This window comes from Ceratotherium simum, chromosome 33, assembly GCF_057802395.1.
Source record: "Ceratotherium simum simum isolate JZ-2026a chromosome 33, ASM5780239v1, whole genome shotgun sequence".
Taxonomy (NCBI): domain Eukaryota; kingdom Metazoa; phylum Chordata; class Mammalia; order Perissodactyla; family Rhinocerotidae; genus Ceratotherium; species Ceratotherium simum.
In genome coordinates this window covers 23926526-23954485 of record NC_141932.1, presented here as the reverse complement: position 1 = coordinate 23954485, position 27960 = coordinate 23926526, and the positions used below count along the sequence as shown (strand labels likewise).

Genomic DNA, 27960 nt, shown 5'->3' with positions numbered 1-27960 from the left:
CAGAGTCACTAAATGTCTTTCCTTTATTTTCTTCTTAAAGAAGCATTATTGGGATCCATTAAGATAAAGTTTTAGATTTTTGCTTCCCGTAAGATGGAGTAATGGCGATAGGAAGTACCCTTTCACCTTAAACAATTTAAAAGTAGAAAACAATGTGTGAAATGACAGTTCTCAGACATTAGACAACTGTCCAAGACCATGATCCCTGATCGCATAAACAATCAAGGTGAGCCCTATTATTTCTCTCAACTTAATATTTGGAGATTTCCAGGTCACAGCACAGGGAGGGTTAGCAGAGGCAGAGCCCAGTGTTCTTCCTGAATTGAAACACAAAGTTGGGAATTTTGGGAAGCCAAGGTACGAAAAACAGAGTACTAGACAGGAAAGAACTGTATAGAGAGAGAGCGCTCTGTACAATTGCCAGGGAGTCACCTAGAATCTTCAGCTGAGTATTGATCAGTTCATGTGTGTGAAGAAAACACCCTGAAGCTGTGGAAAGAACCACTTGAAATGAGTAGAAAGAATAATCCTCATAGTTCAAATAGGTCCAGGAATAGTTGGTGTTACCAATAGCTAGAGTGGGAAAACTTCATAATACGTGGGACCCAGGGTAGAGTATTCAAAAGTGGACTGCCTTAATAGGGAGGAAAACTTAGTCCTATGACAGTAAAAAAAAAAAAAAAAGCCCTTGACTTTTTAAAAGCTGTTCTGATCTTGCCTAACAAAGCTTAAAAATGAGCCTTGAGGGTGACATCAGCAACATGGCGGAGTGAGCTCTTCCCTTTGTCTCTCCTCCTCTAAATTACAACTAAACAAACATTCATTAACCAACAGAGGACACCCACACAGCACAACAGGAAGCCTGAGAGACCCACACAGCTATACATCTGAAGGTGGCTGGACTGGATCCCCAGGAAGCAGTGGAATTAGGTGAGTGCACCCCTCCCGCTCTGCAGAAGCAGCGAGCCAGGTTACAGAGCCTCACACAACGGCCAGCATGACTCTAAGAGGAGTCAGGAGCAGCCCAGCCTGCATGCCAATGCTACTGGAGGGGTAGCCTGGCCTATGGGAGCACCCACCTTGCCACGGTGGCCCCGCCAGTGGGAATGCTCCCCCCACCAGTGGCCACATCTCAGCCTCCGTGAAGGAGTCCCACCCACCAAACACAGCAGCTCAGCCAACCACCAGTGAGCACAGTGCTGGCCCATGCCTGTGCAACCCACCCCCTGAGCACAGAGGCCCCGCCTCCATAAGAGCGACCCACCAAGTGGCTGTAGCCAGCCTGTGCAAATGCAGAGCAGCTGTACCCACAAAACTTACAGCAGAGAGGGCGGGATCAGAAACATAGCTTCTGTTTCCCCTCAGTGGTGGCAGGTGGAATCTGTGACCTGATACTACCACAAATGCGCCAGCAAAAGATCAGTTCATCAAACACCATGAAAAACTATGGCAAAACTTCAGGGCAGAAAGAAAATGACAAGTCTCCAGAAACGAATCCAGAAGTCACAGAAATTTACAATCTAAATGACAGAGAATTCAAAATAGTTGTCATACAGAAACTCAATGAGTTACAAGAAAACTCAGAAAGACAGTTCAGTGAACTCAGGAATAAAATTAATGAGCAGAAGGAATACTTCACCAAAGAGATTGACACTCCAAAAAAACCAAACAGAAATTCTAGATATGAAGAACACAATTAGGGGCTGACCCCGTGGCGTAGTGGTTAAGTGCACGGGCTCCACTGCTGGCGGCCTGGGTTCGGATCCCAGGCTCACACCAATGCACCGCTCGTCAGGCCATGCTGTGGCAGCATCCCATGTAAAGTGGAGGAAGATGGGCACAGATGTTAGCCTAGTGCCAGTATTCCTCAGCAAAAAAAAAAAAAGAGGAGGATTGGCATGTATGTTAGCTCAGAGCTGATCTTCCTCACAAAAAAAAAAACACAATTAATGAGATAATAATCTAGAATCCTTGAAAAATAGAGTTGATGTTATGGAGGACAGAATTAGTGATTTAGAGGATAGAAATATAGAAATGCTTCAGGTGAAGGAGGAGAGAGAATTAAGATTTTTAAAAGATCAAGAAATTCGAGAAATATCTGACTAATTATGAAAAGCAACATAAGGATTATTGGTATTCCAGAGGGAGAGGAGAGGGAGAAAGGAACAGAGAGCTTGTTCAAAGAAATAATAGCTGAAGACTTCCAAAACCTGGGGAAGGAACTGGACTTACAAGTACATGAAGCCAAATAGAACTCCTAATTACAACAATGCAAAAAGACCTTCTCCAAGGCATGTATTAGTAAAACTGGCAAAAGTCAATGACAAAGAAAAGGTATTAGGGGCTGCAAGGCAGAAGAGAACAATCTACAAAGGAACCACTATAAGGGTTTCAGGAGAAACCTTACAGGCTACGAGAGAATGGAATGATATATTCAAAATACTGAAAGACAAAAACTTTCAGCCAAGAATACTCTATCCAGCGAAACTGTCCTTCACATACGATGGAGAAATAAAAGCTTTCCCAGATATACAAAAGCTGAGGGAGTTCATCACCACTAGACCTCCTTTACAAGAAATTATGAAAGAAGCCCTCATACTGGAAACAAAAAGGCAAAGGTTTACAAAGCTTTAAGATGGGATAAATAGACAGACAAAATCAGAAAATTGCAGCTATCAGAACAGGTTAGCAAATAATTATAACATAAAAGATAAAGGGAAAGAAATCATCAAAAATAACTCTAAACACTTCAATTTAGTCACAAACTCACAAGACAAAACAGAATAATTTGTGATAACAATAACTCAGAGGGGAAAAGGAAGAGGATAGAACCTGCTTAGGCTAATGGAGATAAGAGGCTATCAGAAAATAGAGTATCTCAGGGCCGGCCCTGTGGCTTGGTGGTTAAGTGCACGCGCTGCGATGCTGGTGGCCCGGGTTCGGATCCCGGGTGTGCATCGAGGCACCACTTCTCCGTTCATCCTGAGGCCGAGTCCCACATGCAGCAACTGGAAGAATGTGCAGCTACGACATACAACTATCCACTGGGGCTTTGGGGGGAAAAAATAAAATGAATAAAATCTTTAAAAAAAAAAAATAGAGTATCTCATCTACGAGATCTTTTATACAAACCTCATAGTAACCACTAAACAAAAAATCAGAGCAGAGTCACAAATCATGAATAAAGAGAAAACTGAAAAAACCACTATGAAAAACAACCAAATTAAAATGGCAGTCAGAAATACAAGGGAAGAGAAACAATGGAAATATAGAACAACAGGAAAATAAGAGATAAAATGGCAGCATTAAGCCCACATATATCAATAATCACTCTAAATGTAAATGGATTGAATTCTCCAATCAAAAGATGTAGAGTGCCTGGACAGATTACAAAACAAGACCCCAAAATATGTTGCCTCCAGGAAACACATCTCAGCTCTCAAGACAAACATAGGCTCAGAGTGAAGGAAAGGCTCAGGGTGAAGGAATGGAAGAGGATACTCCAAGCAAATGGCAAGCAAAAGAAATCAGGTGTTGCCATACTTATATCAGACAAAGCAGATTTCGAGATAAAAAAGACAATAGGAGAATAGGAGACAAAGAGGGGCAGTATATAATGATAAAAGGGACATTCCACCAAGAGGACATAACACTTATGAACATATATGCCCCTAACACAGCAACACCAAAGTATATAAAGCAACTATTAACAGACCTAAAGGGAGAAATTAACAGCAACACAAAAATAGTAGGGGACCTCAACACCCCACTTACATCAATGGATAGGTCATCCAGACAGAAAGTCAACAAGGAAAGAGTAGCCTTAAATGAAACACTAGAGCAGATGGACTGAATAGATATATATTGAACATTCCATCGAAAACCAACAGAATATACATTATTCTCAAGTGCACATGGAACATTCTCAAAAATAGACCATACGTTAGGAAACAAGTCAAGCTTCAATAAATTTAAGAAGATTGAAATCCTATCAAGCATCTTTTCTGACCACAACGCTATGAAACTAGAAATCAACTATAAGAAAAAAGCTGGGGAAGTTACAAAGATGTGGAGACTAAACAACATGCTGCCGAACAACCACTGGATCAATGAAGAAATCAGAGGGGAAATCAAAAAATACCTGGGGACAAATGAAAATGAAAATACAACATACCAACTCTTATGGAATGCAGCAAAAGCAGTTCTAAAAGGGAAATTTATAGCAATACAGACCCAACTCAATAAAAAAGAAAAATCTCAAATAAGTAATCTTAAACTACAGCTAACAGGACTAGAAAAAGAAGAACAAACAAAGCCCAAAGTCTGCAGAAGGAGTGAAATAATAAAAATTAGAGCAGAAACAAATGAAATAGAGGCTAAAAAAATAGTAGGAAGGATCAATGAGACTAAGAGCTGGTTCTTTGAGAAGATAAACAAAATTAACAAACCCTTAGCTAGACTAAGAAAAAAAAAGAGAGAGAAGCCTCAAATAAATAAAATTAAAAATGAAAGAGGAGGGGCCGGCCCTGTGGCTTAGCGGTTAAGTGTGTGCGCTCTGCTACTGTCAGCCAGGGTTTGGATCCCAGGCATGCACCGACACACCGCTTGTCCCTCCATGCTGAGGCGGCATCCCACATACAGCAACTAGAAGGATGTGCAACTATGGCATACAACTATCTACTGGGGCGTTGGGGAGAAAAAGGGAAAAAAAAAAAAAAGGGGGGAGGATTGGCAATAGATGTTAGCTCAGGGCTGGTCTTCCTCAGCAAAAAGAGGAGGATTGGCATGGATGTTAGCTCAGGGCTGATCTTCCTCACACACACACAAAAAAAAAAAAAATGAAAGAGGAGAAATTTCAACGGATACCACAGAAATACGAAGGATTATAAGAGAATACTATGAAAAACTATATGCCAACAAATTGGATAACCTAAAAGAAATGGATAAATTCTTAGACTCAAACAACCACCCAAACTGAGTCAAGAAGAAATAGAGATTCTGAATAGATCAATCACAAGTAAAGAGATTGAAACAGTAATCAAAAACCTCCACAAAAACAAAAGTCCAGGACCAGATGGCTTCTCTGGAGAATTCTGCCAAACATTCAAAGAAGATTTAATACCTATCCTTCTCAAATTATTCCAAAACACTGAAGAATATGGAATGCTTCCTAACTCATTCTACAAGGCCAACATTACCATGATACCAAAACCGGACAAGGACAACACAAAGAGAGAAAAAAAGAGGCCAATATCACTGATGAACATAGATGCAAAAATCCTCAACAAAATATTGGCAAACCGAATACAGCAATACATTAAAAGGATCATACACCACGATCAAGTGGGATTTATACCAGGGACACAGGGATGGTTCAACATCCACAAATCAATGTGATATACCACATTAAAAAAATGAGGAATAAAAATTACACGATCATCTCAATAGATGCAGAGAAAGCATTTGACAAGATCTAGCATTCATTTGTGATAAAAAACCTTCCATGAAATGGGTATAGAAGGAAAGTACCTTGACATAGTAAAGGCTGTATATGACAAACCCACAGCCAATATCATACTTAACGGTGAAACCTGAAACATCTTTCTGAAAACAGGAACAAGACAAGGGTGCCCATTCTTGCCATTCTTATTCAACATAGTACTGGAGGTTTTGGCCAGAGCAATTAGGCAAGAAAAAGAAATAAAAGGTATCCAAATTGGAAAGGAAGAAGTGAAACTCTCGCTGTTTGCAGATGACATGATTCTATGTATAGAAAACCCTAAAGAATCCACTAGAAAACTATTAGAAATTATCAACAACTACAGCAAAGTTGCAGAGTACAAAATTAACTTATAAAAATCAGTTGCATTTCTATATACTAATAAGAAACTAGCAGAAAGAGAACTCAAGAATACAATCTCATTTACAATCACAACAAAAAGAATAAAATATCTAGGAATAAATTTAACCAAGGAGATGAAAGACCTACACACTGAAAACTATAAAACTTATTGAAAGAAATCAAAGAAGATATAAAGAAATGAAAAGATATTCCATGCTCATGGATTAGAAGAATAAACATAATTAAAATGTCCATATTACCTAAAGCAATCTACAGATTCAATGCAATTCTAATCAGAATCCCAATGACATTCTTCATGGAAATAGAACAAAGAATCCTAAAATTCAGATGGAACAACAAAAGACCCCGAATAGCCAAAGCAATCCTGAGAAAAAAGAACAAAGCTGAAGGCATCACAATCCCAGACTTCAAAATATATGTCAAAGCTACAGTAATAAAAACAGCATGATCTTGGTACCAAAACAGACACATGGATGGAACAGAATTGAAAGCCCAGAAATAAAACCACACTTCTATGGATAGCTAATCTTTGACAAAGGAGCCGAGAACATAACAATGGAGAAAGGAAAGTCTCTTCAACAAATGGTTTTGGGAAAACTGGACAGTCACATGCAAAAGAATGAAAGTAGACTATTATCTTACACCATACACAAAAATTAACTCAAAATGGATTAAAGACTTGAAGGTAAGACCTGAAACCATAAAACTCCTAGAATAAAACATAGGGAGTACACTCTTTGACATCAGTCTTAGCAGCAACTTTTCAAATATCATGTCTACTCAGCAAGGAAAACAAAAGAAAAAATTAAAAAATGGGACTACACAAGACTAAAAAGCTTCTGCAAGGCAAAGGAAACAATGAACAAAACAAAAAGACAACCCAACAACTGGGAGAAAATATTTGCAAATCTTGTATCTGACAAGGGGTTAGTTTCCAAAATATATAAAGAACTCATACAACTCAACAACAAAAAAACAAACAACTTGATCAAAAAATAGGCAGAGAATATGAGCAGACATTTTTCCAAAGAATATATACAGATGGCCAATAAGCACATGAAAAGGTATTCAATATCACTAATTATTAGAGAAATGCAAATCAAAACTACAATGAGATATCACCTTACACCTGTCAGAATGGCTATAATTACCAAGACAAAGAATAACAAAATTGGAGAGAATGCGGAGAAAAGGAACCCTCATACACTGCTGGTGGGAATGCAAACTGGTGCAGCCACTATGGAAAACAGTATGGGGATTTCTCAAAAAATTAAAAATAGAAATACCATATGATCCAGCTATCCCACTACTGGGTATTTATCCAAAGAACTTGAAATCAACGACTGAAAGAGATTTATGCACCCCTATGTTCATTGCAGCATTATTCACAATGGCCAAGATGTGGAAGCAGCCCAAGTGCCCATCAACTGATGAATGGATAAAGAAGATATGGTATATAAATACTTTGGAATACTAATCAACCATAAAGAAAGACAAAATTGTCCCATTTGCGACAACATGGATGGATCTTGAGGGTGTTATGTTGTAAGGGCATCATGAGTGGATGGCCCAAGAACCAAGGACCACCGGATGTGGAACCAGAGCTCCGGGCTCAAGTTAGAGGGGTCTTAGACATTCTCTTTGCCCTTTTTGACCCAGAGAGACCTGACTTTATGGACGTTATATTGCTTGTTTTGCTGAGAGCACATATTAGAGCAAAGAAGACTTAACACCTAGCCGACTGCAGAAGAAGACTTAACACCTAGCTGACCACAAAAGAAGACTTCACACTGCTGCTTATGCCCCTCCCCAACTCTTTCCTCCCCCTCCCTCCCGGAAAGCGTCTGTACTCAATAAATTCCCTAGCGCACCAAGGCTCGGGGAGGCAGACTTCTGGAGTTGACCTTGAGTGATGCAGCTGCTCCTCGGTCCTCCAGCTCTGCCTCCCCCTGCCGAGGCCACTGACTGGGTTGCACCACACTACTTGGGTCTGGACTCTCATTTAAGACTCCTTGAATCTCCACTGGTAAGCTCCCCCTAGCTTGGTAGGTAGAGCCCCTCACAGCCCACAAGGTGCCAGTTGAGTCCCTGCCTCTGCCCCGGGTTCCCAAGGTCACCCGGCGTGCCCAGAGGAGGGAACCTATCATTATGTTAAGCAAAATAAGCCAGACAGAAAAAGAAAAACAGCATATGATTTCACTCATATGTGGAAGATAAACAAATATGTGGACAAAGAGAACAGATTAGTGGTTACCAGAGAGAAGGGGGTTAGGGGGTCAGCCTAAGGGGTAAAGGGGCACATATGTATGGTGACTGACAAATAATAATGTACAACTGAAATTTCACAATGTTATAAACTATTGTGACCTCAATAAAATAAATAAATAAATAAAAATAGAAATACCATATGATCCACTATTCCACTATCTATCCAAAGATCATGACATCACTAATTTAAAAAGACATATGCACCCCTATGTTCACCACAGCATTATTTACAAAAGCCAAGACTTGGAAGCAACCCAAATGCCCATCAACAGATGAATGGATAAGGAAGATGTGTTATATACATACAACGGAATACTACTCAGCCATAAAAAAGGAAGAAATCATGCCATTTGTGACAACGTGGATGGACCTTGAGGGTATTATGCTAAGTGAAATCAGTCAGGCAGAGAAAGACAAACACTGTATGATTTCACTCATATGTGGAAGATAAACAAGCAAACAAACACATGCATAAGTATAACAGATTGGTGGTTACCAGAGGGGAAGGGGGGTGCGGCAAAAAGGGTAGAGGGACAAATATGTATGGTGCAGATGGAAACTAGACTTTTGGTGGTGACCATGATGCAATCTATACAGAAGCTGAAATATGATGTACACCTGAAATTTACATAATGTTATAAACCAATGTGGCCTCAATAAAGTAAAAAAATAAAATAAACAAGAAATACAACAACAGCAAGAGAGAAATCTGGCTGACACCAATTTTACCAAATGATTCAAGTTAACATCATCAGTAAAAAGACATATTAACCTCATGGATCCCCTGATATGATGCACTGATGAAGGCACATCACCTTTGTGGTTCTTCCCCCAAAATGTAAAATCTCAATCTATTCATGAGAAAACATTAGAAAAATTGAAGGAGATTCTAAAAAATACCTGTATTTCAAAAGTGTCAACATCATGAAAACAAGGAAAGAATGAAACATTGTCCCAGATTGGAGATGCCTAAGAAGGCATGACAGATAAATGTAATGTGGGATGCTATTTGAATTCTTGAAGAGAAAAAGGACTTTAATGGATAAATTGCTGAAATGTGAATAAAGATTATGATTTAGTTAATTATATTATACTAAGTTGATTTCTTGGTTTTGGCAATTGTACTACGTTTATGTAGGATGTTTATGTAGTATGTTATGTAAGATGTATTAGGGATGCTGGGTGAAAGATATGCAGAAACTCTACTATTTTTTAACAGCTTTATTGAGATGTAATTCACATACCATACAATTTGCTCATTCACAGTGTAGGAATCAATGGCTTTCAGCATATTCACAGATTTGTGCAACCAATACCACAGTCAATTTAGAATATTTTCAATACTTCCTCCAAAAAACCTGCACAACTCTTAGCCGTCACCTGCATCCTCCCCTGCCCTAGGCAACCACTAATCAACTTTGATTTGCATGTTTTTTAGATTTGCCTGTTTTGGACGTTTCATATCAATGGAACGGTAAAATTTGTGGTCTTTGTGACTGACTTCTGTCACACAGCATAATGTTTTCAAGGTTTATCTCTATTGTAGCATGTATCAGTACTTCATTTCTTTTTCTTGCCAAATAATATTCCATTGTGTGGATATACCAAATTTTTTATATCCATTCATCAGTTGACGGACATTTGGGTTGTTTCCATTTTTGGGGTCTTATGGCTAATGCTGCTATGAACATTTGTGTACAAGCCTTTATGTGGACATCTGTTTTCACTTCTTTTGGGCGTATACCTAGGAGTAAAATTGCTGGGTCATATGGTCACCACATGTTTAACTGTTCGCAGAGTCGCCGTGTTGTTTTCCAAGTAGCTGTGCCTTTTTACATTTCTGCCAGCTGTGTATGTGGGCTACAGATTGTATAAATATCATTTGTTGTTGTTTGTCTTTTTAAATTATAGCCATCCTAGAGGCTTTGAAACAGTATTTCACTGTGGTTTTGATTTCCATTCTTCTGATGGCTAATGAGGTTGAGCGTCTTTCTGTGTACTTATTGGTTATTTATATATTTCCTTTGGAGAACTGTCTATTCAGATCTTTTACCCGTATTTTAGTTGGGTTATTTGTCTTATTTTTATTGAATTGTAATAGTTCTTTATATGTTCCAGATACAAGCTACTCATCAGATAAATGATTTGTAAATATTTTCTTCCATTCAGTTGTCTTTTCACTTTCAGAATGGTGTCCTTTGAGGAAAATAAACTTTGATGATATCCAGTTTATCTATTTTTTTCTTCTGTAGTTTGTGCTTATGGTATCATATCTAAGAAACCATTGCCTAATCCAAGGTCATTATGATTTATGTCTACATTTTCTTCTAAGAGCTTTGCTGTTTTAGCCCTTTCATATAGGTCATTAACCCATTTTGAATTTGTTTTTGTGTGTGGTGTGAGTTAGAGATCTAACTTCATTCTTTTGCATGAGGATATCCAGGTGTCCCAGCACCATGTTTTGAAAAGACTATTCTTTCCCCACTTGAATTGTGTTGGCACTTTTGTTGGCAATCACTGTAAATGTGAGGGTTTATTTCCAGACTCTTACATCTATTTCATTGATCTCTCTGTAGTATTTTTGCCACTGTGCTGTTGCAAAGTCTAAAATTAGTTCTACATTTAAAAAGTAATGTCGGGGCCGGCCCCATGGCCTAGTGGTTAAGTTCGGCACACCCCACTTTGACAGCCTGGGTTTAGTTCCTGGGGATGGACTTACACCACTCATCAGCAGCCATGTTGTGGCGGCGACCTACCTACAAAATATAGGAAGATTGGCACAGACATTAGCTCAAGGCGAATCTTCCTCAGCAAAAAAAAACAATGTTATCAATTTTTGGCATGTAGCTTTCATTGTCATTAAATTTTCCCTATTTTTACTTACTCTGCTGTTTTAAGCTCTCAATGACTGAGAGAGATTTAAGGAGAACCTTAAATAACATGATTTTATGTCAAAACTGTCCATTTATCCTCATAGATTTGCCCATTTTATTTATATGTTACTGGGATATAAAATAAGATACATACAGTTTCAGAACTGTTACATCTTCCTATTGAATTAAGTGTTTTATCAATATATAGGGATTTTTTTGTCTACATTCATGTTTTTAAATTAATGCCTATTTCGGGCTGGCCCTGTGGCTTAGCAGTTGAGTGCGCGTGCTCCGCTGCTGGCGGCCCGGGTTCGGATCCCGGGCGCGCACCAACGCACCGCTTCTCCGGCCATGCTGAGGCCGCGTCCCACATACAGCAACTAGAAGGATGTGCAACTATGACATACAACTATCTAGTGGGGCTTTGGGGGAAAAAATAAATAAATAAAAATTATAAATTAATGCCTATTTTGTCTGATCCCAAATTATATTAACTCTCTTTTGTTAAGTGTTTAACTGGTATAATTTTTATCATCTTTTCTGTTGCAACCTCTCTTTCTCCTTAAGCTTTAGATGTGACACTTTTAAATACCTATACCTGCATTTTTAAATTAATGTTTAAACTTCTTTTACATTTAAAAAGAGTTAATACATTTAAATTAACCATGATTGTTTATAAACACGACTCATTTGTAGTTGTCTAATATTCTTTCCGTATTTTTCTCCTAATTTCTTGTTTTCCGTTACATTTACTTATTCTTTCTCAACCCATTTTTTCTTCTATCACTTTGGAAAATATTTATTCTTGCTCAATTTTGTAGGCTGTTAACATAGAAATATACCAAGCATTTTAAGTTAAGAAAGTCAAATTTTAATTGATATTTCTACCATTTTCCATACACCTGACATTTGTTAAAATGCTTCAAATTAAATCCTCCCTTACAACCGTGGCTATTGTGTAGTTCCTAAACATATTTTTCTTTTATTTTCAACCCAACAAATTAGACATTACATTAGCATTTCGCACAGTAAATGGTAAGAAATATACAGGACATACAGTAGGAATAGCTGATATATTTTGTACACAAGTCTTTTATCAGATATATATATGATGACTATCTTCTCCTAGTCTGTCGTTTATCTTTTCCCTCTCCTGATAGTGTCTTTTTTTTTTTATTGATGTTTTAATAGTTTTTAACATTGTGAAATTTTGGGTTGTACATTTTTGTTTGTCCATCACCATATATATGACTCCCTTCACCCCTTGTGCCCACCCCCCACCAACCACCCCCATTGCCCCTGGTAACCACAATGCAGTTTTCTCTGTCCATGTGTTGGTCTATATTCCACATATGAGTGAGATCATACGGTGTTTGTCTTTCTCCTGACTTACTTCACTTAACATAATACCCTCCAGGCCCATTCATGTTGTTGCAAATGGGATGATTTTGTCTTTTTTTATGGCTGAGTAGTATTCCATTGTATATATATATACCACATTTTCTTGATCCAATTGTCAGTCAAGGGACCCTTAGTTTGCTTCCACTTCTTGGCTATGGTGAATAATGCTGCAATGAACATAAGGGTGCATAAGCCCCTTTGGATTGTTGATTTCAGGTTCGTTGGATAGATTCCCAGTAGTGGGATGGCTGCATCATAGGGCATCTCTATTTTTAATTCTTTGAGGAATCTCCATACCGTTTTCCATAGAGGCTGCACCAGTTTGCATTCCCACCAGCTGTGTATGAGGGTTCCTGTTTCTCCACATCCTGATAGAGTCTTTTGATGAACAAAAGTTCTTAATTTTAATGAAGTCCAAATTATTAATATTTTTTTTGTGGATTGTGCTCTTAGCTGTCTCTTTAAGAAAACTGTCCTGGGCCAGAGGATATTTTCATATGTATTCTTCTAGTAAATTTAATGTTGTAGCTTTCCCATTTAGGTCTATGATCTATTTCAAATTAATCACTGTATTATATTCATATTTCTGCCAAGGAAAATTTTCCCATACAGATATCCCTTTGCTCCCAAGAGCTTTTTTTTTTTTTTTTTGAGGAAGGTCAGCCCTGAGCTAACATCCATGCCAATCCTCTTTTTGCTGAGGAACACAGCCCTGAGCTAACATCCATGCCAATCCTCCTCCCTTTTGTTTTTCTCCCTTTTTCTCCCCAAAGCCCCAGTAGATAGTTGTATGTCATAGTTGCACATCCTTCTAGTTGCTGTATGTGGGACGCCACCTGAGCATGGCTGGATAAGTGGTGTGTCGGTGTGCACCCGGATCCAAACCTGGGCCACCAGTAGCAGAGTGCGCACACTTAACCGCTAAGCCACGGGGCCGGCCCCGCAGGCAACAGTCTCTTCTTTTTTTTTTCTAAATTTTGCATAGATTTCTATTGTATGGATATACCACAAATTCTGTATCCATTCACCTACTGATGGACCTTTGGGCTGCTTCCAGTTTAAGCTATTATGAGTATAGCTGTTATGAACATTTATATACAAATTCTTATGTGGAGAGCCCACTTTGGCAGCTCATATAGTAAAATCGAAAAGATACAGAGAAGATTGATAAATGTAATCTCCATGGTAGCCACAAAGAAAATAGCTATGGAGTATACACAAAAGGAAATGAGAAAGGAACTTAAATATTTCACTACAAAAGAGGACAGTAATACAGGAAATGGAGGACAAAAAGCTATAGGGCAGACAGAAAACAAATAGCACAATGACAGAAGTAAGTCCATCCTTATCAGTAATTACTTTAAATGTAAATGGATTAAACTCTCCAATCAAAAGACAGATTGGCAAAATGGGTAAAAACACATGACTCAACTATATACTGTCTACAAGAGACTCACTTGACATTCAAAGACAAATAGGTGGACAGTGAAGGAATGGAAAAGATATTCCATGCAAGTAGCATCTGAAACAAAGTGGGAGTGGCTGTACTAATATCAGACAAAATAGACTAAATCAAGGAAGGTAACAAGACAAAGAACATTATATATTAATAAAAGGTTCAACAGAGCAAGAAGATATAACCATTATAAATATTCATGCACCTAATGATAGACCATCAAACTACATGAAGCAAAAACTGACAAAATTGAAGGGAGAAGTAGACAGTTCTACAGAAATAGTTGGAGACTTCAATACCCAACTCACAATAATGAATAGAAGAACCAAAAGATAACTAAGGAAGTAGAGGACTTAAGACAATAAACCAACTAAATCTAAGAGACATACATAGAATACTCTGCCCAACAACAATGGTGTACACTTTCTTTTCAAGTACATATGGGATGTTTTCCAGGACAGACTATATGTTAGGCCACAAATTAAGTCTCAATAGATTTTATTTTATTTTTTTTTTTTTTAAAGATTTTATTTATTCTCCTTCCTCCCCCCAAAGCCCCAGTAGACAGCTGTATGCCATAGGTTCACATCCTTCTAGTTGCTGTACGTGGGACTCGGCCTCGCGTTGGACGGAGAAGTGGTGCCTCGGGGCGTGCCTGGGATCCGAACCCGGGCCGCCAGCATCAGAGCGCGCGCACTTAACCGCTAAGCCACGGAGCCGCCCCAAGTCTCAATAGATTTTAAAAGACAGATGTCACACAAAGTATATTTTCTGACCACATCAAGATCAAGCCAGAAATGGCAACAAAAGTAAAACAGGGAAATTCACAAAATTTTAGAAATAAAGCAATATACATTTACACAACCAAAAGATCAAAAATGAAATCACAAGGACAACTAGAAAATACTTAGAGACAAATGAAAACAAAAACACAACATTCCAAAACTTATGGGACACAATGAAGTCAGTGCCAAGGGGCAAGTTTATAGGTATAAATGTTTACTTTAAAAAAAAAAAGAAAGATATGAAGTCAACCTAACTTTACAATTTAAGGAACTAGAAGACGAAGAACAAAAATACGCCAAAGCTTAAGAGAACAAAGGAAATAAGAAAGATTAGAGCAGAGATAAATGAAATAGAGTATAGAAAAGAGAAAATCATTAAACCAAAAAAACATTGTTTCTTCAAAAACATTGAGAAAATTGACAAATCTTTAGCTAGCTAGACTAAGGAAAAAAAAGCTCAAATTACTAAAATCCGAAATGAAAGTGGGGACATTACTAATTATTCTACAAAAAAATTTAGAGTACTATGAACAATTGTACACCAACAAAATGTATAACCTAGATGAAATGGATAAATTCCTAAAAACACAAAGCCTACCAAGACTAAATCATAAACAGAAAATCTGAACAGACCTATAATTAGTAAGGAGATTTAAGCAGTAATAAAAAATCTCCCAACAAAGAAAACGACAACACCGTCTCTGGCGAATTCTAAAGAATTCACTTCTTTAAACTTTAAACTTCTTTAAAGTTCTAAAGAAAAATTAATACCAACCCTTCTCAAACTTTTCCAAAAAGTTGAAGAGGAAGGAACACTTCCTAACTCATTCTATGAGGCCAGCATAACCCTGATACCAACGCCTGACAAAGATACTACAAGAAAAGAAAACTACAGACCAATAACCCTTATAAACATTAATGTAAAAATCCTCAACAAAACACTAGCAGACAGAATTAAGCAGCATATTAAAAGGATTATACACAACGACAAAGTGAGATTTATTCCTGGAATGAAAGGATGGTTCCACATATAAAAATTGACCAATGTAATATGCCACATGAACAAAATGAAGGAAAAAACCCACATGATTATCTCAATTGATAGATAAAAAGCATTTGACAAAATTTAGCACCCTTTCATGATAAAAACTTGCAATAAAATAGGGATAGAAGGAAACTACCATCACATAATAAAAACTATAAATGAAAAACCCACAGCAAATATACTACTCAATGGTGAAAGACTGAAAGCTTCTCCTCTAAGATCAGGAACAGGGCAAGCACGGATGCCTGCTTCCACCTGTTCTATTCAGCATAGTACTGGAAGTTCTTGCCAGAGCCATCAGGCAAGAAAAAGGAATAAAAGTCATCCAATTTGGAAAGCAAGCTGTAAAATTATCTGTTTGTAGATGATAGGATCTTCTATGTAGAAAAACCTAAAGCAACCACAGACAAGCTTTTAGAACTAAAAATTAATTCAGCAAAGTAAAAGGATACAAAGTTAATATACAAACATCAGTTGCATTTCTATACACAGTGAACAAATGAAATGGTAATTTCAAAAACAATTTCACTTACAATAACATCAAAAAAAAAACAAAACTGAAGAATTAACCAAAGAAGTGAAAGACTTATACGATGAAAAGTACAAAACATTGCTGACAGAAATTAAGGAAGACATAAATGGAAACACATCCCATGTTCATGGATTGTAAAACTTAACATAGGTAAAATGTGAGTACTACCCAAAGTGATCTACAGATTCAGTGCAATCGCTATCAAAATCCCAATGATGTTTTTTTGCAGAAATATAAAAACCCATCCTAAAATTCATATGAAATCTCAAGGGACCCCATATAGCCAAAATAATCTTGAAAAAGAAAAACAAAAGTGGAGGACTCACACTTCCTAATTTTAAAACTTAGTACAAACCTATAGTAATCAAAACAGTGTAGTATTGGCATAAAGACAGATATATACATTAATCAAATAGAATAGAGAGCACAGAAATAAACCCTCACATATATGTTCAAGTGATTTTTGACAAGGCTGCCAAGACCATTCACTGAGGAAAGGACGGTTTTTTCAAAAATGGTGCTATGAAAACTGCATATCCATGTGCTAAAGAATGAAGTTGGACCCTTACTTAACACTATATACAAAAATTAACTCAAAATAGATCAAGGACCTAAATGTAAGACGTAAAACAATAAAACTAGCAAAAGAAAACATAAGACAAAAGTTTCATGACATTACGTTCTTAGATATGACACTCAAGGCCCAAGTAACAAAAGAAAAAACACACAAATCAGACTTCATGAAAATCAAAAAATTTTGTGCCCCAAAAGACACTATCCAAAGATGAAAAAGACAATCCACAGGATAGGAGAAAATATTTGCAAATCATATATGACTCATAAGGGATTAATTTCCAGAATATAAGGGAGAACTTCTAAAATCCGGCACCAAAAAAAGCAACATCCTGATTCAAAAATGGGCAAAGTACTTGAGTAGACATTTCTCCAGAGAAGATATATGAATTGGCAATAAGCACATGAAAAATGCTTAATATCACTAATTATTAGGGAAATGCAAAGCAAAACTACAGTGAGCTACTACCTCACAACTGTTAGGATGGCTACTATCAAAAAACAAACAAACTAACAAACAAAACCCAGAAAATAACAAGTGTTGGCAAGGAGGTGGAGAAATTGGAACCCTTGTGCATAGTTGTTGGGTATATAACATGGTATAGCTGCTATGGAAAAGAATATGTAGGTTCCTCAAAAGGTTAAAAATAGAATTTTATATGATCCAGCAATTCCACTTGTGGGTATATACCGAAGAGAATTGAAACCAGTGTTTCAAAGAGATATTTGTACACCCATGTTCATAGCAGCATTATTCACAATAGTGAAAATGTGGAAGCAACCTAAGTGTCCATAGATTAATGAATGCATAATCAAAATGTAGTGTATACATACAATGGAATATTATTAAGCCTTAAAAAAGAACCAAATTCTGCGATATGCTCTAACATGGATGAACTAAGGACATTATGAGGACATTATGCTAAGTGAAATAAGCCAGTCACAAAGACACATACTGTATGATTCGACTTATATGAAGTACTTAGAGTAAACAAAAGCATAAAGACAGAAATTATAATGGTGGTTGCCAGCGGCTTGGAGGAGGGGAGAATGGGGACTTACTATTTAATAGGTGTAGTGTTTCAGTTTTACACGATGAAAAGAGTTATGGGGATTGATGATATTGATGGCTGCACAACAGTGTGAATGTATTTAATAACACCGAATTGTATGTTTAAAGATTTTATTTATTTTATTTTTTCCCCCCAAAGCCCCAGTGGATAGTTGTATGTCGTAGCTGCACATCCTTCTAGTTGCTGTATGCGGGACTCGGCCTCAGGATGAACGGAGAAGTGGTGCCTCGATGCGCACCCGGGATCCGAACCCGGGCCACCAGCATCGCAGCGTGCGCACTTAACCACCAAGCCACAGGGCCGGCCCCAGCAAATTGTATGTTTAAAAGTTGTTAAGATAGGGGAACGGCCCCGTGGCTTAGCAGTTAAGTGAGCACACTCCGCTACTGACAGCCCGGGTTTGGATCCCAGGCGCCAACCAACGCACCACTTGTCCAGCCATGCTGAGGTGGCGTCCCACATACAGCAACTATCAGGATGTGCAACTATGACATACAACTATCTACTGGGGCTTTGGGGAGAAAAAAAAATGGAAAAAAAAAAGGAGGAGGATTGGCAATAGATGTTAGCTCAGGGCTAACATCTATTTAGCCTTCTAAAATATCTATTTTTTTGTCTTCCTCAGCAAAAAAATAAGAGGACGGTTGGCATGGATGTTAGCTCAGGGCTGATCTTCCCCACCAAAAAAAAAAAATGTTGTTAGGATGGTAAATTTTACATCATGTGTATTTTACCACACATGACAAAGGCAAGCAATAAAAAAATTTATTATGTGGACATGTTATTATTTTTATAAGGTAAATGTACTCGAGCAGAATTTTGAGTAGTCGGTGTATATGTTTCACTTTTTAGGAACTTGCAGAGAGTTCCAAGGTGGTTGTTCCATTTTACATTTCCACTAGCTTTCCACTAGCAATATCTGAGTGTTCCACTGGCTCCTTATCCTCCCTAACACTCGTTACTGTCACCCACTTTTAATTTTAGTTATTATGTTTGGTATGTAGTGGTATCTTATGTTGGTTTTAATTTGCATTTCCATGGTGGCTAATGATACTGAGCTTCTTTTCCTGCACTTACTAATAATATATATCTTTTGGAGTGTTTGGTCAAATCTTTTCCCCTTTGGAAACATTATTGCCTTAAATTTGAAGTGTTCTTTATTTTGGACACAAGTCCTTTTTTAATATCACAAATATTTCCTCCCAGAGTCTGGCTTACTTTTTCATATTATTATCAATGTCTTCCAAGGAGCAAACATTTTTAATATTGATGAACCCCAGTATGCCAAATTTCTGTCTTAGGATTTTTTGTTTTTGTATTCTATCTAAGAAATCTTTGACTTTCCTAAAGTTACAACGACTTTTTCTCTATTTTTTTCTTGACCTTTTAAAATTTTTGCTTTTATATTTAGATCTCTATCCATTTTGGGTTAATTTTTGTAATGGTGTGAGTAGGGATCAGGGCTTATCTTTTCCCCCTATGGATATCCAGTAATTCCAGCACCAGTTTTAAAAAAGAGTATCCTTTCCCCGTGTCCTACCAACAGCATCAATATCACCTGGAAATTTGTTAGACATGCAAATTCTCCTTTCCCACTTCACACTTAGTAATTTAGAAACTCTGGGGGTGGGGTCCAAAATCTCTGTTTCACAAGACCTCTAGGTGATTCTTAGGCACACCAAAGTTTGCAAACTCCTGCCTATGCCAGTACCACGTTGTCTTGCTCACCATGATTCTTATGGTAAGTCTTAAAAACAAGTATTGTGAACCCTCTCGCTTTGTTCTTTTCTTGATTGCTTTGGATATCCTTATGTCCTTTACAGTTCCCTACAATCAGCTTGTCAATTTATATTTAAAAAGCATACTTATGGGGCTGGCCCAGTGGTGCAAGCGGTTAACTGCGTGCGCTCCGCTGCTGTGGCCCGGGGTTCGTCGGTTCAGATCCTGGGCACACACTGACGCACTGCTTGTCAAGCCATGCTGTGGCGGCATCCCATATAAAGTGGAGGAAGACAGGCACGGTTGTTAGCCCAGAGCCAGTCTTCCTCAGCAAAAAAAAGGAGGATTGGCAAATGTTAGCACAGGGCTGATCTCCTCACAAAAAACAAACAAACAAACAAAAAGCATACTTATTATGATTGGGATCGTGTTAGATAAATTTGGGGATAACTGAAAATTGAACTGTGTTCAATCATCTGCCCCATAAATAACGTTTATCTTTCTTCTTTATGTATGTCTTTCATTTGTTTCTGTTATCTATCACAGTTGTCCCTGTACACATCCTAACATATCTTCTGTAAAATTTATTCCCAGATATTTTATATATTTTCAAGCTATTATAAATGGAATTGCTGTTGTTTACATTTCATTTTACAACTGTTTGCTGCTAAGTCTGTAAAAATATAATTGATTTTGTGTCTTAACCTTTATATCATGACCTTGTTGAATTACTTCCTTAGTTCTTATGGTTTTATAGATTGCTTAGGATTAATGTGTAAAAAATTACATCATCTTTTATAGAGTTTTAATTTTTCCTTTCTGATCTTTATGTCTTAATTTCTCTTCCTTGAATGAGGTGGCTTGGATTTCCAGTACAATCCTGAATAGAGATATTAAAAGCTATAATCCTTACTTTATTCCTGATTAGTAATTCAATATTAAGATTGATGTTTACTGTAGGTTTTTAAACCTTACCTTCATTTATTCCATTTCTAATGCTCTTCTTTTCTAAAATTTTTGCCATATCTGAGTCTAGTTCTGTTGCTTGATCTTTGGATTGTGTGGGGTTTTTTTTCTTGCCTATTAGCATACCTCGTAATTTTTTTGTTGAAAGCTGGACATGATGTATCTGGTAATGCCAATGAGGTAAATAGGCATTTATTGAGAAATCTCAGTTTACAGCAAACATTTAACACTGCATGACTCCTAGACAGATAGCTGTAGGTGTCACAGCCTTCAATTTCTTTTAGTGTCCTTGATTTTATCTCCCCTGTTGTGTTTGGGTGTCCCTAGAAACTTTCTTTGATGGAGTCTGTGGATTGCAGCTCTCTCAGAAGTAATTCACTGTTATTTTATGGTAGCCCTGTTGATGTGGAGGTAAGGTATTTGGGAAGGGAAACATGCTATAATCTTCTGATTGGGGCATTCCCCCTACCCTCCATGAGCTAGAGGCCTTGGCATGTGACCTTTACAAGAATTTCTTAACCTTTTTGTTTTTCTCCCTTTATGTGAGAAAGGAAGGTTAGAAGGAGGTAGAATTGGGTAATTTCCCTTCCCCAGGTCAGATAAGTCTATATTATAGTAGTGGAGGGCTGACTTTCCTTGAAGAGAACAGAAGGAAAAACTGAACACTGAGATTATGTCCTCTTCCCTTGCCAACTTTTCTCTGTCCACAGTGAGAACTGGTTGGGTTCTTAGAGGTACAGTTCACAACATTGTGGGGTTCCCTCTAATACCGGGCCCTGCTGGAGCTTTTAACATTCCAAATAGGCCAACACTCCAGCAGTTTGCCAATTACATTTTAAGTGTCCTGGTAGTGCTGGCTCCAGCAGCGGGCTTCCACTCCTTGGCTTCTGCTCTTGGGAGGCTATAATTCTCTGTTTCTCCAGGTTTCAGGTCAGCAGTTTGCCCTGTAACCACGATTATCTAAGGAATGTAAGAAGAGTTGTTTTTTCAGTTGGTTTAGCTTTCTTCTTGTGACTATAGGAGTGACGACTCCCACTCTCTTTACTTATTGGAGTGTAAATCTGCAAGCTTGCGGTAGGTTTTTCATATATGACCTTTATGGGATTGAGGTAGTTTTCTTGTGTTCCTCTTTTGCTGAAAGTTTTTACTATGAATGAGTGTTCAATTTTGTCAAATGCTTTATCTGGATCTATTGAAATGGTCATTTAAAAATTTTTTTCATTCAATAAAATTCACTTTGTGTGGGTACACAGTTCTATGAGGTTTGAGCCTGCATGTAGTTTCTTACAACCACAATCAAGATATAGAACAATTCTATCACCTCAAAAAGTTCCCTCATGCTGCCCCTGTGTGGTCAAACCATAATCTTACCCTTCACCTCTAGCAACCACTGATGTGTTCTCTGTCTGTATAGTTTTGCTTTTCCCAGAAAATCATATAAATAGAATCATACAAAATGTAGCCTTTTGAGTCTGGCTTCTTTCACTTAATATGAGGCATTTGAGGTTCAGCCATACTGTTGTGTGGATGAACAGTTTGTTCCTTTTTATTCTTGAGTAGTATTCTGTTGTATGGAATACCAAAAATTTATTCATTTACCCATTGAAGAACATTTTGATCGTTTCCAGATTCTGGTGATTATGAATAAAGTTGTTATAAATATTGTTTATAGATTGTATGAACATAAATTTTCCTTTCTCTAGGGTTAAGTCCCTATGGTTGGGAATGCTGGGTCATATTTTAGGTATGTTGAGGTTTTTACGAATCTGCCTAACTGTTTTCAAAGCGCCTATACCATTTTGCATTCCCACCAGCAATGTGTGAGATTTCCAGTTGGTCAGTATCTTTACTGGTACTTGCTCTTGTCAGTTTTAATTAGCCTTTCTCTAATGGTGCTGACTGCTTTTCATGTGCTTACTTACCATCTGTATCTCTTCCTTGATGAAATGATCATATAGTTTTTATCTTTTATCATTATAGTTTGATTACTAATATGTTTGATTTTCAAATCTTATGCCAACCAATTGTTCCTGGAATAAATCCACTTGGCAGTTACTGTTCTTATATAGCTGTAGTCAATTTGCTAATAGTTTTGTGTGTACATTTTTCACGGTATTGGTGTATCATTTTCATGTACTATCTTTATCAGATTTCAGTATCAGGGTTATGCTGGCTTCATAAAATGAGTTGAGAGATATTCCCTCCTCCTTTTTTTTTGGTGAGGAAGATTAGCCCTGAGCTAACATCCGTTGCCAACCCTCTTTTTGCTGAGGAAGATTGGCCTTGGGTTAACATCTGTGCCCATCTTCCTCTATTTTATATGGGACGCCACCACAGCATGGCTTCACAAGCAGTGCACCAGTCCGCGTCCGGGATCTGAACCTGCGAACCCCGGGCCGCCGAAGCAGAGCGCACACTTAACTGTTACACCACTGGGCCGGCTCCTATTCCCTCCTCCTTTTAATGAAAGAGTTTGTGTAAAATTAGTGTTATTCTTCTTTTTTTTTTTAATTTTATTTATTTTTTCCCCCAAAGCCCCAGTAGATGTTACACGTCATAGCTGCACATCCTTCTAGTTGCTGTATGTGGGACGCAGCCTCAGCATGGCCAGAGAAGCAGTGTGTCGGTGTGCGCCCGGGATCTGAACCCGGGCCGCCAGCAGTGAAGCGCACGCACTTAACCGCTAAGCCATGGCGCCAGCCCGTTATTCTTCTTGAACATTTGTACAACTCAGTAGTGAAGTACTCTCTGCCTCAAGTTCTCTTTGTGGGAAGGTTTTTAATTATGAATTCAGTAATTAAATAGGCACAGAATGATTCAGATTTTGTTTCTTCTTGAGCCAATTTCTGAAATTTGTAAGAACTGTATATTTCATCTAAATTTTGTATATATTTATCTAAACTGTATATATTATATATATATATATTCATTTTGTATATATTCATCTGAATTTTGAAATTGCCATAAAGTTTTTCATATTTTATTTTCCTATAAATAACTTAATAGATGTTTGCATGGTATATCTTTTACCATTCTTCTACTTGTTTGTGTCAATATCTTTATCTTTAAAATGGGTTTCAAATAGCATATAATTAAGCCTTTTTTTGTTTTTGTTTTGCTGATTTTAACAACTTGGATCTTTTAATTGGAGTATCCAATGTTACAGATATGGTTGGGTTGACATTTACATCTTGTATTATTACTTATTTCCTCTTTCCCTACTTCTTTTGGTTCAATTCGGTATTTTTTAGTATTTAATATAGGTATTTATAGGTGTAGTGTAGTATTTAGTATTTTAGTATTTAATATAGTATTTAGTATAGGTAAAATTGAAACAGAAATCATATTCTTATGCTTGGACTGTCAGAGCAGGCCAGGACATTGTCTCACAGCTCACACATGTCATCACTTAACAGCTGGCTAACCATGTTTCCATGAGTCAACAGCTGAACCTAGTTTCCCCTATTCCTGCCAGATCTCCTCTTTTAGCTTCTGTACCTCTTGGGACATGTTAAGTCATTAGCTCCATGAAGAAAGGTGCCAGCTTCTCCTGCAGAATTCCCCCATCATCAAAGTTGAAGTCTTTGAGGACACTAGATGTTACTGCAAGTTACAGTCCATCTTCATGGGTCCTAGCTCATTTTCTAAGATTCCACTTTGTCCTTCCCTCACTTCATGAACAACTTTCTTGCCCAACTGCTTGCCCTGCTAACTTGAAGTTCTACTATCAGACTGAGAAGCATCAGCTTTATATAGACTGTTTAACCAGTTCCCACTATAATTTACTTAACTAGTTTCCTGAGTAAATCCTTGAGTATGTTTCTGTCTTCAAAACCTGTCTTTAAATCCCAAGAATTTTTATGGTACTATTTTCATACTTTTTTGAGGTCATAGCTCTATAAACCTTTGAACACTTTATTTTTGGCTTAAGACTTGAAGACTTACATTTCTAGCCCCCTTTTTGAATTGTCTCTTTGTCCAGCTATCCTATATTCATATTTTAGATCTATATATTCAGAAATTACAATATAGGTAATTGGTCTGTTTGGATTTCTCTTTTATGGTCAATTTTGGTTAATTTTTCCAGTCAATTATCCATTGTATCATTATACAGTACTCTCATAATTTAAATAAATTCCTCCATGTTTCTTATTTACTCCTTTTAACTTCTTATTCTTTATTTCTTTTTAGTCTTTTTTGACTGAATTTTGGTAATAATTCACTTTATTATTTTATAAGTACCAGCTCTTCAATTTATTTGTTAATCCTATGCTGTTTTCTAATTCATTACATTCTCTTTTTATCATTATTTTTCTCCTTTCCTGTAGTTTGTTGTTTATTTCCTAAATTTTGGATGCTAAACTATTTATTGATCCTAAACTAATTTTCTTTTAGTCTTTGAATTCCCTAAATGTTGATATCAAATGCCCAAGATTATGAGGTGTACTTATTTTCTGTATTGTGATTTACTAAAATTCTTCTGTTTCCGTTTTTTATTTCCATATTTTCCTAACATTTATTATGCAGAGGATATTTCTCTTCCACATGAAAAGGCTCTTAGTTTTTTGATATTATTAGTTTCTATTATTACTTTATCATGGAGAATGTTGTTTATGTTGTTTCAACTTTTTGTATACAAGCCGTACTCTAGTTACAAGTAGATATTTTTGCCCTCACTCATGTCCTGGTAATTCAGCACTTTCGATTTCGCTCAAGCTATTGCGTTATATAGACTATAGACTGTTATCCTGAAGCCCACTTATGCCAATTCTCTTTCATATAGTTCTTGCCATTCTTCCTGTTGACCACATTATATAATTCAGGTCCCCTCTATTGCCCAAAGACCCTAAATGCTCAAAATTGCCTAAGAGTAGTGTTTATATTTGATACATGTGTGAAATTTCATCAACATACTCTTCTGGGGATGACCAGAATGATTGGCCTTGGTTAAAAGGGAAATTGAGAGCAGGCCTTAGAAAAGATATGAAGGAATAAAACAGATTAAATATCTGTAGGTTGGGTAAGTAATGTAAAATCTCAAGAGAACATAACTAAATAAAAACTCTAAGTATCTCATTTGATATATAAAGATAAGCACACATGGCCGTCCATAGGAAAAAATGAACCACAGTGGTGGAGACATCTATATTTTCTAGGGGAATTGTAATTACAGAATGATCAGGCATAGATATTTGCCTTTCTAAAATTTTATATTTGTTATATACTTAAATATATGGGAATGGTGTGTTAGAGCTGACCAGTAACCTTACACCAGAGCCAACTTGTGCACATCTCTCTCTAAGTCTGTATTCACTGAATTATATTGATAGCTTGAAATTGACCATGATGGGAGTGTTTACACTATAGACACTGGCAAACACTACAAAATAGGGCTGTCTCTCTGTGTGTGTAGAGGTGGTTGTTAAACATTTATCAGCACTTCACTGCATAAACTCATGATTTTCTGAGCTCTCCTTTCAATTTTTCAAACATTATAATTGTACTGTAGCGTTCTCTCAACCATCTCTAAATGAGGAAGATTTTGAAATTTCTATAAATTCTACTATAGAACATTTTCTTTTTCTGGTCCTGGAAAGAAAATGGTTTTATCTTCTTATTTATTTTAGATTGGGAGTCAAGTTATGAAATAATCAAGGATGGAAAAATGTTCATTTCTAAAAGAAAACATTCATCTCTTATTCTACATCACAGAATTCACAGTAGTGAGAAAACTGACCAACATAAAGAGTTTGAGGCCTTTAGTCATCTTCCAGATCTTAGAGTACATCAGAGAATTCCTACTGGTGAGAAACCCTGTGAATGTGAAGAATGTGGGAAGGCCTTTAGTCGTGCCTCAAACTTGGCTCAACATGGAAGAGTTCATACTGGTGAGAAATCCTGTGTATGTAAGGAATGCGGAAAGGCCTTTAGTGATGCTGGGAGACTTAGAACACATCAGACAATTCATACTGGTGAGAAACGCTATGAATGTAAGGAATTTGGGAAGGCCTTTAGCGTGTATAGACTACTTACTTGACGTTACAGTATTCAGACTGGTGAGAAACCCTTTGAATGTAACAAATGTGGGAAGGCCTTTAGGCTCAATTCAACCCTAAAGTACATCAGACTATTCATAGTGGTGAGAAGCCCAATGAAGGTAAGGAATGTGGGAAGGCCTTTCGTCAAAAATCACAACTTTTATGTCATAACAGAATTCACTGAATGGTGAGAAACCATTCAAATGTAAAGAATGTGGGAAGGCCTTTAGAAGTAATTATGCACTTATTGTACATCAGCAAATTCATACTGGTATGAATCCCTGTGAATGCAGAGAGTCTGAGAAGGGTTTTTGTAGTAGCCATCCATGTACTACACATTGCAGATGTGATCCTGTTGAGAAACCTTATGAATGTAAGGCATGTGGGAAGGCCTTTAGTATGTATAGATGACTTACTAGACACCACAGTATTCATAGTGGTAAGAAACCATTTGAACGTAACAAATGCAGGAAGTTCTTTAGGCTCAATTCAACCCTTAAAGTATATCAGAGTATTCATACTGGTCAGAAACCCTATGAATGTAAGGAATGTGGGAAAGTCTTCAGTCAATCTGCACACCTTGTACATCATAACAAAATTCATACTGGTTATAAACCTTGTGAATGTAAAGAATGTGGAACGGCCTTTCGTTGTGCTTCATATCTTGTTAAACGTGAGAGAATTCATACTGATGAAAAACCCTATGTGTGTCAAGAGTGTGGCAAGGCTTTTAGTTATAGGCATAAACGTACTGTACATCACAGAATTCATACTGGTGAGAAACCTTATGAATGTAAGGAATGTGGGAAGGCCTTTAATGTGTTTGGACAACTTACTCAGCATCAGAGTATTCATAGTGGTGAGAAACCCTTTGAATGTAACTAATGAGGGAAGTGTTTTAGGCTCATTTCAACCCTCAAAACACACCAGAGTGTTCATACTGATGAGAAACCCTACAAATGTAAGGAATGTGGAAAATCTTTTCATCAAACATCAAGCCTTGTACTACATGACAGAATTCATACTGGTAAAACGTCCTATCAGTGTAAAGAATGTGGAAAGGCTTTTAGTCATGCCTTACATCTTGTGAGTCATGAGAGAATTCATACTGGTGATAAACCCTATGAATGTAAAGAATGTGGGAAGGCCTTTCGTTGTGCTTCATATCTTGTTAGACATGAGAAAATTCATACTGGTGAGAAACCCTATGTATATCACGAGTGTGGAAAAGTTTTTAATAATAGCCATCAACTTACTGTACATCATAGACTTCACACTGGTGAGAAACCCTTTGAATGTAACAAATGCAAGAGGTCCTTCAGGCTTAATTCAGTCCTTCAAGTACATGAGAGAATTCATACTGGATAA

At 37.2% G+C, this 27960-nt stretch overlaps 1 protein-coding gene across 1 annotated transcript; it reads left to right on the top strand.

Annotated features, from left to right (window-relative positions):
• Positions 1-198: 198 nt before the first annotated feature.
• LOC101405201 (uncharacterized) lies at positions 199-27960 on the top strand. The gene is given in 4 exon segments (XM_087421948.1): positions 199-226; positions 26182-26664; positions 26667-26773; positions 26776-27960. Coding segments are annotated over 4 exon segments (1803 nt in total).